The following is a 14106-nucleotide window of genomic DNA, read 5'->3' as shown; positions in this document are numbered from 1 at the left end:
TGCATGTTCCAATAACCGTGCCAATGCAAATAACTCAAAGCAGTCATGAATTTCCCGCCATGTATGTCCAGGGCAGCAAACGTTTTGGTCAATTGCTCTGGACGTTTGTCTGGAACCCATGTTTGCTGCCATCAACATGGAATCCCTACTTGTCTCTTAAAAGGCTCTAGCCACTCTACAAAATCTGCAGGCGTTTGATTCCATGCATCCCCTCCATTGTAGAGTAACCACCTAGCCTGATGCTGTATTTCTGCATCCGAAGGTACATGGGAGTTTGGGTTCTCCGTGCACATGGTAGCTGCCACCCAGCGTTTCAAGTTTGCCACAAATCCACGATAAAAGTTCGCATCCTCTATGTGGTAATTGGCCAGGCCCTGCAATTCGGATACTTCAGTCAAGGGTGCTGGTACGGCAGACATATGATCTGCTTGGATTAGATCTACTGCAGATGGGTCGACCTCATACTCTGTCGACAAGAACACTGGAGGCGATGGTGAAGAGGTTGGTAACCATGGAAAACTCTCGCTCGAACCCGATCCTAGGCTCAACTCAGACACCAAATGGTTTGTTACATCCTTTGCAGATATGCCATTCCTCTCCTTAAATTTGGAAAGCCAATCTGCGTTGGAGCGCACAAGTGTGGTAATCCAACTCGTGAAGCTCTCAGATGAAGTGAGTGAGTCTTCCTCCTTGCGCCGGATGATTTCGCAAGCCTCGTTTTGGATGTGCACATCGTGTACGTGAACATCCATTAGCCTCTCGAATTCGACGAATATCCGGAGCTGCGATTCGAATTGGCATTTTTCGAATAGATAGTGCTGGCCATGAATTTTTAAAAAGGATATTTCACCATCATTCGATAGCTCCATCGATCCAGATCTTGCTTCTCTGATCAGATCTTCTGACGACATGATCAAATCGCGAAGCCAAGAGTCACCTTTTCTTAATGCCGAAGTCGAAATGTCCTCTCCACCCTTGTGTTCGCATGCGATGATGATCCGGCATGCTTCCAGTTGCATTGCGTTATGTGTCGGCAACATGCCTGTTCTGGTATAGCAGTCATGCGTAAAGATTTCCATCTCGGACTTAATAAGCTCATATGCGTCTATAGGTAAGCCGTGCAAGGCATTACTAGCCTTGATCGGAAATGGTAATTGACGCTCGAGATGAATGAAATCTAACATGGTACAATTAGTTCTCATAAACGTTAGCAAGACCGGAGGGCACAGAACTCACAAGGTGGCAGAGAGTTCTCGACCCATTTCAGAACCTCATCATCAAATCCCCATTCGCCTTGCCATTCTGCCATCGTGGAGCCTGACTTGAAATGCTCAGCTAGATGGTCGATTCGCTCTCCCCAGGAAGTCATCCATGCATTGCAAAATCCACATCGTGATCGCACATCCAGCTTGCATATCTTCCAGTGTTTCATAGACCAGTCTTCATATTTAGCCCCATGAACGAGTTTCAAGTGCTGCGTAAGGTGGTCCTTGCGGAGAAACGTTCGTTCCTTCAAGTCACGTCCGCTACACAACAAATGATTGTGCGATTGCATGTGCGCATCATCGGGCGACATCTGCCCACAGAATGTACAGAATAGTCCTGCAACGCCAGGTTTCGTCGCAAGTGGGGAGTCTGATCCACAGACCCATTGCTCGAGAGCTAGGTGCAGCGACTTCTCATGACGCTGCCAGTCATGCTTTGTCTTGAACGTGTCGGTGCAAAACGTGCATTGATATGGTAACTCCACAGCTTGGAAAGAGCTGACTTCTGCCCTTGGACGGCGGCGTTTTCGTCTTGAAATGCGCGTACTTCTATGAGAGGATTGGGATCCCGAATCGGACGTTCCGGCACTGCTCGCAGAGGACATATAGTAGGGAGATGACCAGACATCGTTCTCGTTGGGGCCAGGGCTTTGGAGATCGTAATGGGCTAGAGAACGACGTCAGCAATAACCAGAGAACTGTGTAGTAGCGCAGTAAACATACATGCAGAAGCTCCTGACCCTGACGCTATCGCTTGCGCGATACATCTCATGGCCGCACCCTCTTCTTCTGGCGGGGAATCAACCCACCGTTGCAGCGGATCCTTGAACTTTGTTCTTTCTCTTAATGCTGGAGTCCCGGGTCGAGGAAGGATGTCAATAGGATCCGTCCGCGAACCACGTACTTGTGGAGAAGCCGGTCTCACGTATCGCATACGGCCCCTCCGTCTGCTATTCGCGAACCAGTTGGTAATCTGCTTCCGATCCAAACCAGTCTGGCTTTGCAGGAAATTGATGTCATCGTCGTTTGGGTATGGGTCCTGCTTATGATGCACAAGCCAATTGTTCAGAATGCGAAGTACGTTTCTTGAGAAACGAGCACCAAGCTTAGGCGCAACAGTTGGCATAGGTGTACCTGTCTGAGATTGCAAGGTGTCTCTCCACTCATCTTCAAAGATAAGAGAACCATTGCGATTCGAGGTCATTGGGCCTTCGTCCGTAGATCTTGTTGGTCGGTCAGACGAGACCCTGTCGAACTCAGAATGAGAAGGCGAATATGCAAAGAAAGGAAGAGTCGTTAAGTCGTAGAATCGTTGAAAGTCTGAGCATATGTCAAAATCGACTGTGGTTTAATCCAAAGCATGGAGCAGAAGTGACCAGCGACGGAGGATCGTAGGAGTCAAGACTACGGATAGCCGCTAACTCGAAAACAGAATAGTGCATGTCATATACGCCTTTCGACCTTTCCGCAATGAACCAAGTCTCATTCACTAATTTGATGGAGAGGAAACAAGTACGGCCACTGGACGTTCAGGATATTGAGGCATTGAGCTGGAAGGCTTCGACATCACGCATGCGCAAAATAATGATAAAAAAGTATGTTCTAGTATTCATCTTCGTATGTATGGCTCATCTCATGCACGATAAACCCGCCAGTTCTAATAAAGAAAAGACACGCTAAAAGAGAAGAAGAGAGGAAGAAGGGAATATCCATGTCCAGAATATCCAATTTCAGCGGTTCAGCAGCGGGGGTATAATGATGGTGCCCAGTAAACGCCGGCGACAATGCAATGTATACAACAAAAGAAAAAGTGTAATGTACTGTGAAGACCCAACTGTTTTAGCCGCGCCACATGAACTCCTCGTCCATAGGCATCGGCGTCCGGTTTGTCAATTCCAGACTCTGGTTCATGAGCTCTGCATCCTCTTCTTCTTCAGATCGTCGACTCGCCTTGCTAAGCGGCGTGGCCATGGGGCTTGTCCGCATCGACAATTCGGCATCAAGACTAGCCGAGAGAGACTTTGTGTCTTCTTCTGGTTGCGTAGGTAGCGGTGCGCTGTCGGTGGAAGCCTTGCTAGCCCTCTTTTTCGCGCGCTCTTGCCTCGCCTCTTCTCTTTGTCGCATGAGTTCCTGTTCATGAGCAACAGCTTTCGCACGGCGTTCCTCGACGTCTTTGCGCTTGATGACTTTTCCGAGAGCGTCTGATGCTTGAATCAAGCCATCGATACTGATGGCGTGGTTAGTCATCTGATGGTTGATGTAGTGGTATACGCCGGCTGGAGTATCGCATTGGAGGAGGGCTTTTTCGTTTAGTTTGAGCAGTGCGAGCGCAATTTGGAAGAGAAAGGTTGATCCGTCGTGCATGCAGAGGACGACGTCCCAGACACGGAAAAGTGCTTCGGCAGACAGACAATCTGTGAAGACGGACAAAAACCATTGAAAGGTCAGGGCCTCGAGCTCGATCTCTAGTTCGTCGAGATGGGCTGATAGCCTAGGCAAAATCTCGCTGACGTAGGAGCGAAGGACGGATTGGTCGGCGCGGGAGGTGAGAAGGTGCTGGTCATAGTAATGTTGAGGTAAAATCTCTTCGATCATCGCAGTGAGAACCCAGAACGCATCTTCCGGGGTGGGCATGATGAGCAACAGGCATGCAGTGATCAGATTCATGCCCTGACAGTAGCCAACCTCTGGATTGCGGCGGGAGTAAGCGAGGAGTACTTCCTGAAGCTTTTGTACACCAGGACCAGTACGGAAGAAGATGTTGTCGGTAAGGGTGCGGGTGATGTCCATCTGGATCTGCGTTGCAATGGTAGGGTCATCCTCGCCATTGTTAACCAGGTCTTCATAGTAGCCTGGCATACGCAAATGCAGCGCACCGCTCCCCTCGGCCCAGATGGCGGCTCTCATATTGACGGGTATGCCACCCAGAACAAGGCGACGGAATTCCAACCACTTGGCACGCCCGATCTTGCCTTTGTTACCCAAGCCTGCGATGCCTACCAACTCACCATCGGCAAGAAATTGTTCAGGCATTGCATTAGCTTTGCCATTCTCGCCGATACTGGCAACGTCGCCTTCGCGCTTGTTTTGCGCACGTACTTTTCGCAAGAAGTCATTCCACTTGACAGTCCTTTCTCTTTGAAGATTGTCGTGTAGCTCACTCATCTGCTCTAGTAGGGACTGGACGGGGTCAAGCTGCGGCGGATATTGGCTGATGGGTGTAGACGGGCCTGGCGAGGTACTTGTGACTGAAAGCTCTGCATTACCTGATACGATGCGTGAGGGTGATGGCTCTGGGTTGACGCTTGTTGTCGGTACGGATCCTCGCTTCATTAACGTGATTTGGTTCTGGCCAATCTTGAAAGAGGTCTCGCCTTCAGCAGACTCTACTGTGGTGATAGCAGCTGCAGCTGGAGTATGTGACAGTAGCTCAGTTGGATGCGTGGCCAGCTTCAGGTAGTCGGCCCAGGTCTTGCTAGCTGGCTGACTCGGTTGGTTGTCGGAGTCGGAGCTGGATGGGCGTACGGTGCCATCGTTCTGGTCTACAGGAGCGGAACTTGCATGTTCTGGATCTTCATCCAGAGCAAGATGATTGAGTGCAGTCCTGCCGTCGCCGAGTGATTCAACATTGCTACTGCGCTTCTGCCTGATGAGCTCGGCTGCTGCCTCACTCTGCCTCTTCTTGCGACGCTGGTCATAGATGAAGCCGAATCTATCAGTCAAATACTCGCTACTGCCGATAAATCTGTTGTGCTGCTGTACTAGTGTCGGTGGGCGCGAGTCCTCTGGTAGGATTCGGTCCATTTCCACAGGTCCTAGATTACTCATTCCACGGGTGGGCTGAGTCGGACCGAGGCCGTTGGATATATTCTTGGGCTGCTCTGTCGTAGTGCTTTTGATGGTTCCATTGGGGCCCAAGGCACGACCTCGCCTTTGTGTGCTTGCTAGCGACGACTTTGCCGACTGCGCAGTCTTGGTCGAGTCCATAGAAGGCGCGCGGTCAACAGCGTCCGATACAGTGGACTTGCGGCCTCGCACAGCATTAGCCTTGTTAGTATTTGCAGAGTTGTTGCCTGCAACCATCTTCAACGCCCAACTTGCTAATGATGTCGACGATGATCTACGCGCCGATGCGTCTATAGCATGTTCCTGGCTGTTGAGTCGGCGCAAGGCGGGCACAGCACCAGTGGGAGGTACGAATAGATCGCTGGCGAGGGCTTTTCGTGGTGGTTTTGCTCCGCTAGATGCGCGTGACCGTGTATGTCCCATAATCTCTGCCTCTCTATCCACGTTGCTAGCCACAGAGGGAGCGCGACTGCTCTTTCTGCTCGTGCCAGTCCAAATGAAATTCTTCCAGTTTTGTTTGCTTGGCGTTTCCGACACGACTGAGTTGATGGACATGACTTCTGCTTGTGGCGCTGAATTGCCCGTGTCCATGCCCAGAGCATCGGGATGCTCAGCTAGTTCGTCTTCCATGGCTCTGGCTAGTCTGTCCTCCATGGGATCGTCGGGGTGCAATCCGGTTGCTGCGCTATCGCCCCTCGTCCGCGTTTTGGTGAGGCCATTGCCTTGGTCCTTGCTCTTCTCCAGCTCGCGCAGTCGGTTCTCAATGTCCATGTTGGAGACCTCGCACTCCTGCAGCATCTTCCTCAACATGCGCTCCCGCTCCTCGGCTCTTCGTCGCAGGGCGGTGATTTGCGCATCGCGCTGGGCCAGGTCCCCGGCAAGTTGCTTGACAAGGGCCACTGCGCCCGTCTGCCGCAGCGCATCCTGTATGCTCTCGTCGCTGGCGAAGTGTAGGTTTCCAGGGACCTTGGCCGACTCGGTGGGAGTGTCGTCGAAGAGGGCGGAGCGGTCGTTGGTGGCGGACGAGGCTGCGACCAGACTGCCTACTATCTGCTGTGTCGACTTGGTGACCTTCCTAACAGTAGACACGGGCGTAGTGCTCTTGCTGAGGTCTGGCGGGGGGACCGCCTTGACCGTATCCGGCGACGCAACCGTCCTGCTCTCTGCCGTCTTGACGCTTTCTTCAGGCTGTGGTGTCGAGCGGAACCAGCCGTTTATGCGCGACTGTGCCGGCGACGTCTCGGGGCTAGGCGACAGCGAGGGGAACGAGGTGAGGCTCTTGGTGTCGACTTCGGGCGAGGGCGCCCGGCTGCGACTCCGGCTGAGAGACGTGTTGGAAGAGCGCTTCGAGGGGCGCATGCGCTGTATGCTGCGGTTTCGTGGGTTGGATATGGTGGAGCTCTGCGAAGCCGTCCGTACTAGATCAACAGCGCGCGGGGGGTCGATTGCCGCCATGTTTGTAGAGTCTGACTACAAGCACGCGCATTCGTGTAGTCGGCGGCGAAACTGTGTCGGAGCGAATATGGTGCGGAGACGAGCAGTCATCGAAATGTGCGTGTGTGTATACGTTATGCGTGGTGGACGTCTGTTCTCGCGTGCATGGGTTCGTATGCAAGTGGAGGCGCTGCGTCATATGGCGAGACGATCCCTTCTAGTAGTACTCGTCGCCCCACGCTTCTTTGTATGTGTGAGCAGCTGCAAAAAGACTTTGAAAAATGCCACGTCCTCAGGGGCAGACAAAGCACACGGCGGATATTACAAGTTATGAAGACGCAAGGGGCACCGGCACAGACAAGGCACGACTCTTGGGTGTGGGTGGTGTCAAGCAATCAATCATTCCCGAGCCGCTAGGTCGGGTTTGTGCTTGTGCAGCATTGCAGCCCTACAGCCACATTTCCACCCGAAACACGTTCCCTGGCGATCTCCCTTTTATTCCCAAGACCCTGGCCTGCTAAACACGCCGAACTATGTTTCGCATCTGCCATGCCCGTCACCGACGAGGAAGCTGCATTGGCGGCCGTTGCGACCCTGCACTCCTTGTCCCCTGAGCAGACTGAGGCCCTGGACGGCATCAACGCCATTCTGCACAACGGCGAGCCCTTTGTCGACGTCCATGAGCTGTTCGCCCTGTATAATCTTCTCTACTTCCGAAAGCTACTCCTCCCACGTGTTGAAGTCATCTGGTCGCCGCGCTTGACTCTGGTAGGTTTTCTTTGCGCTTCACAATTGCTTTCTGCGACCGTCTCATCCACGACTTCTGAAGCCGGCCTCGTGTCCGGACCGTTGCCCCACACGCTTCTAGACTGCCGTGTCAGACAGCGGCTAACAATAGACTCAGTGCGCTGGCATCTGTGAGTTATCCAAGGACCCCAAGACCGGAAAGTTCACGCGCATCCGTCTGAAGCTGTCGACACCTCTGCTGCAGTACCGTCCACGCTCCGACACCATCAACACCCTGCTCCACGAGTCGATCCATGCCTACTTCTTTATCACCACCTCGTGGAAGCACTCGCGCGGAGATGATGGAACTGGACATGGCGTTGGCTTCCAGCTGCTCGCAGACGCCGTAAACAACCACGGCAACTATCAAGTCACCATATACCACACCTTTCACGATGAAGTCGACAGCTACCGAACACACGTCTGGCAGTGCGACGGGCCTTGCAAGAACCAGCCCCCGTACTTTGGCCTGGTCAAGCGAGGCATGAACCGAGCTCCTGGCAAGGGTGACACGTGGTACTCGAGACATCAGGCCGAGTGTGGGGGGGCATTCCAGAAGGTGCAAGAGCCAGCGCCGACCAAAAAGCAATTGGAGGCCATGAGCACCAAAGAGCGCGCGGGACGACAGAAGAATAAGCTGGATAACTGGATCAAAAAAGACGTCAAAGTGGAGGGTAAAACCCCTGCTATGCCCATTGTCATTGGAGCAGAGGATGATGCTTCAACATCTTTTCAAGCTGGCCAGAAACGGCCGCTAGTGGGCGAGGACCATGAGCCTGTCGTCCAGAAGAAGTTGCTTGTCGACTGTCCGATCTGTAGTATCAGATTAGCCGAGTCCGATATCAACGAACATCTGGACGTAGAACACCTTTGATCTCACAAATAACATTTGCGAAGGCGAGTGTGCTACGTCATTGCGCATTAGAACTGTGCCACGTCTCGGATCCGTGTTACCTCTCATCTGTTGGAGAGGAAGCCATCTCGTGCATCCAATGATTTCTTCCACATCACTAGCGTGATGCTGAAATCATCAGTACCTTTGAGGAATTTAGTCCATCGTTCATACACCTCAACACCAACCACGTCCAACTGTTATCATCCACGACTCCTAAATGACCGTATTCCACATTTTGACTAGGCGCAAATAACCATAATCGTCTCCATCAATTTCACAATACATCTTGGAATTCACGCACCCACTCAACTTCGTCTTCCGCCAGGTTAACAACTGTTCATCATGGCATCAGGCGCTCCATCATGTTCGCTTCTACGTCTTCCAATAGAACTGCGCTACGAGATCTACGATTATCTAGGTCGCCGGGACTTTAAAAGTTATCCACTCCGCACGATGGCAGTCACGTCTATCGATCGAACCGGCCCACCAACAGCGCTACTTGTTACTTGTCGCTATCTCTGCGACGAGATTCGCGCCTACTTCCTCCCAAGGGTCACACTGGGATTCGTCCAACAGCAAAAGCCAACTCTCCAGAGTATTGATCCAATCTCGCTCAGTGTCATCGAGAGGGCAAAAAAAGTTCATGTAAGGATGAGTTGGTGGGAAATCCCAGGGACTGCCAAAGATTTCCGACACTGGCCATATCGCGTGAATGGGTGGCTTGCGGACCTGGTCAAAATGTTGCTGGAAAAGGCCAAGAGCTTGGAAGTTATCACAATGTCTTTCGATGAACCTACCTGGGGTACTGAGTGGGAGCAGAAAGAAAAGACACTGGCTCCACTAAAGGACATTGCCGGGCGGGTAAAGTTTCGATTAGGCGAGGTGGAAGCTGGCGAGGAGCTAACAGATGAGGAAGAGGTGGAAGAAGCCAAGTTAAAGGGACCGCACAGTACGTACAACAAGACGGTCGGAAAGGAAGCTGAGTTGAGGAGATGGCTGGGTGCATACCTAGAAGAACTCAACGCGGTTGCGTTGCCGGTTGTCAGCTCTTGAGGTGGAGCGTAGCTTTCGTGATGGTTTGAGTTGGAGTCGCACTACTAGATCCGATATCGTCCAGTAGCATAGAGCTCTACTAGTCATGATATTCAGAACTTACGTTCTGCTTCGCTCTATCACATACCCTGCACCGCATCATTCGTTGTCTTAATCCCTTCATCTTGTCGCCTGTATCTAATATGTCTACCGACTCCATCGGCACTGTCGCTGTCACTGTCACCCCCGTCTACTATACACTCGTTCTCTCAGTCCACGTTCTTCGCTTTGCTTATTATAGACAAGAGTCTATTGACATGCCGGCGTCCAGTCTCAGCTCGCTCTCTATTGGTCTTACGCACCTTGAAGGTCATCAGCAACATCTAGCACTTTCGCAGTCACCACCCGCTCTCATCTCTCCCTATGCACCTTCATCGCCGCTCTACTGGAACCTTCTTGCAGTCAGTCCGACATCGCAGGCCAACCAGGTAGCTCATCATAATAATTCGCGCGCTTGGCCCGTGCCTCAAGTTGATATCGCGCCCCAAAAGCCGCCTTCACCTGGTACCGCGCCCACATCGTCCACCAAATCGCCTGCCTGGAACCTTCTCCAGGCAGCGAACTACCCACAGACCACGCCGCTTCATCGATTCTTCGGACTCGCTAAGCGATTGCCGGCGATCTGCCGACCCTCCTCCTGTCTATATAAACCCCCCTCCCCCACCACTCTCACTCCTTCTCCCCACTCGCTCCATGAAATCGATTCTCTCAACCAAGTCCACTTTCAGCACCATGGCCTCACTGTCCAAGTATGCCATTCCTTTCCTCACTTCCACCTCATGTATCGCTAACACTTTCAGACCTTGGCCAAGATCTCATGATGTATGACATCATTCATCACCAACAAACATCATGATATCAGCATCACTTCCACCCCCACTCGGCTGTCGACAGTCTCGATGACTTCAATACCCTTCCATCATCTCGCCTCGCCTTGATCAACATCAACATCGCCGCCTCACACATGCCTCGTACATACCCGCCTCGGTTCAACATACATACCTCGCTTCGATTCGGCCTTCAACTACACTGACACACATGTCACTTTCGGTCTACCAAACTCCCACATCGAACACACACCGTCTCATCAACATGCAACACACCGACGGCATCCCGGCATAGGCACCAACCTCTCTGGCACCGGCTCCGGTTCGACTGTCGACAGTCTCACGCCACTCCCGATACCGATACACTGCACATGGAAAGTCAAGTTGTGGCAAAGGGATTCAGGACAGTCTGCATGGTTGGCCCTTGAGTTGGTTGCGGTTTGGATCAGAAAAATAAAGTGGTGTTGAGTCGGTATCATTGAAGGTCAACATTCACACATTGGACGTTTCAACCATTTCGACATGCATCGAGCAACAAGGTTGGAGGACAGACGGTCAATGGTGCTTCGGCGCTAAACCGGGCCTCTTGTTGTCTTCTCTGAGGGTGTTGCGGCCCCTGGGATAGTTGAACGTCTAGGTGTGGTGTTGGCTGAAGATGATACTGCTTTGCTCACTAGTTGGATGGACTATGGTTGGCCTTGGTGGTATCTGGAGGCCTTGGTGGTTAGATGGTGCAAGGTTTTCAGCTTGAAGGTTTTCCAAGCTTGGTCACAACAAGTGTCTCTCAAGGAAAGGTTGGAAGGGCGGCTGGCAGTCAGATCCTCATATCAATTAAACCAACTTTGTCTCTAACACCGAGGAAAAGTTATCTATAAATCTTAGTTAACAGCTTATACATTACATTCCTTCCACAGTCTACGCTAGAATAACTACTATAAATTATTCTCTCTCCTTGATGCTTCTAACTTCTTTATCAATGCCTAGTACAAAATGTTTTATAAGTCACTTCCGCTTATTGTATGTCGCAAGGAGATATCTAGGAGTCTTAAGAAACTAACATTGCTTTGTTTTCTCCTTTACAATGTTAAAGCGGTGTATCGCTTAGCTGCACGGTCTCTATTAATGTCGCCTAAGAGCCGCTGTAAGCAAAGTCCTACCTGTAAGCTGTTTGCTTTTGTAAGAGAGTAGGATTAAGAGAGTAGGATTGAGTATGCTGTTCTGCTAAGCAAGAGTCGCGATTGATATCGCGAGGTATTATTGTGCGATATGTATGTCGGAAATATGTAGGGTATTCGGTCTATGTGGTCGCAAAGGCCGGTACGGTTTCGTACAATAACGCTATCATGTGGTACGCTAAATAGATGAACGCCAACATATAGTCGGAACTTCTAGGAACACGCCTCCAGAGACACCCTAGGAAGGAATTAATGCATCTGCGCATCAACTACTACTGCATTCCTTTCGCACCGCTCTTTAGTATGCGCCCAAAGCCACAGCCTCCCTAGAACCATCTCACTCAATCAATCGCGATCGCACTCTCCATAGAATCACCCCCCTTGTTCTTCCACCCTATCCCCACCCTCCCCCTCCTCCTCTTCACACCACCCATAAAATCCTCATGCTCTTCCATACCCAACGCCAACCACTCCCTCTTCAGCCCCTTCTCAGCGTACGCCCTCCTACTCTCCGCACTCCTCATACTATACGGCCCTCTACCCTTCTTCTTTCCCTCTCCTTCTCCAGCATCCCCTTCGCAAGAGTCCTTGTCTTCCATGTCCGGCGCTTGCCACCACCCACGCCCTTCAAAGTACTCAATGTTTAGGTGCTTGATTATGCGCTCGTGGGCCGAGGGGCGCGGGCGCATATATGACTCGTCGGTGGCTTTGGAGCCGAGGAGCGTGTGGATGTAGGTCTTGCGGGCTTGGACGTGCGGAGTGGAGAGCATGGTTGCGGTGCCGCCCATGCAGTGGTAGAGGCCGGTTGGTAGAGGTGGAAGGGTGGGATGAAGTGGGGAGGGCGTGAAGAGGTCGAGTTTCGAGAGGTGGGTTTCTTGGATTGCTTGGGTCATTGTCTGTGGGGATGTATTGTTAGCATTGCCGTCTTCTGGACAGGTGTTGGAGAGAGGAATTGGAAATGTACCATCTTTGGAAACTCGGCTTTGTCGCATTTGAAACAGCATACGAGTATCTTGTAGAGACATGCCTTCCTTTTACTGGGTTTCTTGCAGAAGTAACATATTTCGGCTAGCCATTTGCGGCGGCATGTGAAGACTCTTGCATTGCGCGGTGGCACAATGTCGGCATGGCGTTTGAGTAGGTTGCGCGCATATTCTTCGACCACGGCATTGAGTTGTTTGTTGGTAGCGGCGAGCGCATTGAGCGGGTAAGACGTGAGGTTGAGGTTACAGATGGGCTCGGCGTACGAGAGGATGTTGAAGAGAATCTCTGGTGGGAGGGTATCGAGACCGTTCATGTTGTGGGGTAAGACAGTCGCGCGACGACGATTAGGGTCGCGATGAGATCAGCCCTGGGTTCGCGCGGCTTTAAGCGGAGATAAAGCTAGTCACCCTTTCACGCGAGCGACTGGCGACTTAACGCGTCCCACCCCTCTCACCTCGTCTGTGGATACCAAAGAGCTCAGTGTCGGGAGGCTATCGGTTCAACATGCCTTTGTGACTCTCTGCGCCTCCATGGAGAGCCTTTGCGTCCATGTGCCAAGTGATCATCTGGGTATACAAACGCGCTGAGTATCGTCGAGCCTGACCCTTTTAGAAGCAATTCGGGCTCTCGGGATACCTCTTACCTGATACTTAAAGAGCAGCAGTCGTCTACGTTTTGCGAGAACATGAGCATAGGCCTCAATTGGCGGTGTACTGACGAAGCTGGCAGCGAACACCTTTGGCGAACCCTACTGCCCGTCCTATCATTCTCATGCTTGCGTTGAGTTGCTCGGAACGTGCTTCTTACACTGTTTATGCTAATAGATGCTAGTCATCGGACATGCCAGCTCGTAACAACGAGCAATTCTCCTCATCTATACGTTTCTCCCCCGAACGGTCCCGACCAATCTTTGCCGAGTTGACTACAAAAAGAGGATCAGAGGTTTAGACCCGCACGCACATGGGCTCAAATATAATAGGAAATGCTTGCGGAACTAGCTGAACGTCACAAAGGCCGGGGACGTCTCCCATGTGCTTATAGCAGGTCATGTCTCACAGTAAGACAAATTTGACTGGATCCTGGCTGTAGACTGGATGGTTTTCCGAAATACAAGCTTCAGAAGCCCTTCTGAACCTGCCAAGAGCACAAGAGCTTTCTAAGCGACTCGGAAAGGCAATAAGTACACAGGCCATATGCTGGCAAAGCGGGCGTTCGACTTGTAATCGTATAAAGGAATATGCCTCCTGCTTACTACACCAAATGACTTCCACGACTCCAGGCATAAAGGTTGTAAACGTAGCCGATGTGGCTCATGGACCAGGGATTATGGGAGGGCTGGGCCGGGCCCGTCTGGCGAAGGATGACGGCGGCTGGCTCCGAAGATGTTGGAGTGGCCTTGAGGCATCATCCCACGCGAAAGTTTATTTTGAACACGCGCTGCATCAGCCAGGCAATAGGAGGCATGCCACTTTTCGCCACAGTGGTTCGCGATTGGTAAGGTTGCACTGCCATGCCGAACGGTCATTGGCTTGCACTGTCTCCAGCCTCTGTTCGATGAGGCACAAATGAGACCCGTCGGTGATTGGGTCTGCCTTGCCAGGTAAACGGCTGCTTAGTTCTTGACCTTGTGGGTTGTTAGGCTGATCAGCTAGCGTACCCGGTATGCCGGTAGTCGGTAGTCTGAGCCTGCCGGCCCGCTCTTTCGACATCATGCACAACATGCTCTGACGTCCCCAAAGCTTTGCGAACAATGTGGGCAACTTTGGCCTTCGTTCACGCGCGATATATCCCGCAACAGTGCC

The 14106-nt window shown here is 51.9% G+C and overlaps 6 protein-coding genes across 6 annotated transcripts; 3 read left to right on the top strand and 3 right to left on the bottom strand.

The window, feature by feature from the left end:
- Window positions 1-131: 131 nt before the first annotated feature.
- On the bottom strand, window positions 132-2469 carry AA0111_g6207 (hypothetical protein; the record flags this gene model as incomplete). The annotated part of the gene is made up of 3 exons (XM_028652404.1): window positions 132-1177; window positions 1237-1932; window positions 1989-2469. The coding sequence occupies 3 exons, from the start codon at window positions 2467-2469 to the stop codon at window positions 132-134; spliced, it is 2223 nt and encodes a 740-aa protein (XP_028506046.1).
- Window positions 2470-3104: 635 nt separating this feature from the next.
- AA0111_g6206 (hypothetical protein) lies at window positions 3105-6566 on the bottom strand (the record flags this gene model as incomplete). The annotated part of the gene is made up of 1 exon (XM_028652403.1): window positions 3105-6566. The coding sequence occupies one exon, from the start codon at window positions 6564-6566 to the stop codon at window positions 3105-3107; it is 3462 nt and encodes a 1153-aa protein (XP_028506045.1).
- A 528-nt stretch (window positions 6567-7094) lies between these two features.
- AA0111_g6205 (hypothetical protein) lies at window positions 7095-8205 on the top strand (the record flags this gene model as incomplete). Its single annotated transcript, XM_028652402.1, has 2 exons — window positions 7095-7313; window positions 7450-8205. 2 exons carry the CDS (start codon window positions 7095-7097, stop codon window positions 8203-8205), a joined length of 975 nt encoding a protein of 324 aa, XP_028506048.1.
- A 363-nt stretch (window positions 8206-8568) lies between these two features.
- On the top strand, window positions 8569-9279 carry AA0111_g6204 (hypothetical protein; the record flags this gene model as incomplete). The annotated part of the gene is made up of 1 exon (XM_028652401.1): window positions 8569-9279. The coding sequence occupies one exon, from the start codon at window positions 8569-8571 to the stop codon at window positions 9277-9279; it is 711 nt and encodes a 236-aa protein (XP_028506047.1).
- A 182-nt stretch (window positions 9280-9461) lies between these two features.
- AA0111_g6203 (hypothetical protein) lies at window positions 9462-10139 on the top strand (the record flags this gene model as incomplete). Its single annotated transcript, XM_028652400.1, has 2 exons — window positions 9462-10067; window positions 10119-10139. The coding sequence occupies 2 exons, from the start codon at window positions 9462-9464 to the stop codon at window positions 10137-10139; spliced, it is 627 nt and encodes a 208-aa protein (XP_028506050.1).
- Window positions 10140-11661: 1522 nt separating this feature from the next.
- On the bottom strand, window positions 11662-12617 carry AA0111_g6202 (hypothetical protein; the record flags this gene model as incomplete). The annotated part of the gene is made up of 2 exons (XM_028652399.1): window positions 11662-12216; window positions 12285-12617. The coding sequence occupies 2 exons, from the start codon at window positions 12615-12617 to the stop codon at window positions 11662-11664; spliced, it is 888 nt and encodes a 295-aa protein (XP_028506049.1).
- Window positions 12618-14106: the final 1489 nt, after the last annotated feature.

Source organism: Alternaria arborescens (assembly GCF_004154835.1).
Source record: "Alternaria arborescens strain FERA 675 chromosome Unknown contig_13, whole genome shotgun sequence".
Lineage (NCBI taxonomy): Eukaryota > Fungi > Ascomycota > Dothideomycetes > Pleosporales > Pleosporaceae > Alternaria > Alternaria arborescens.
The sequence above is the reverse complement of the archived record's forward strand: the minus strand, read 5'-3'. Positions and strand labels throughout refer to the sequence as shown.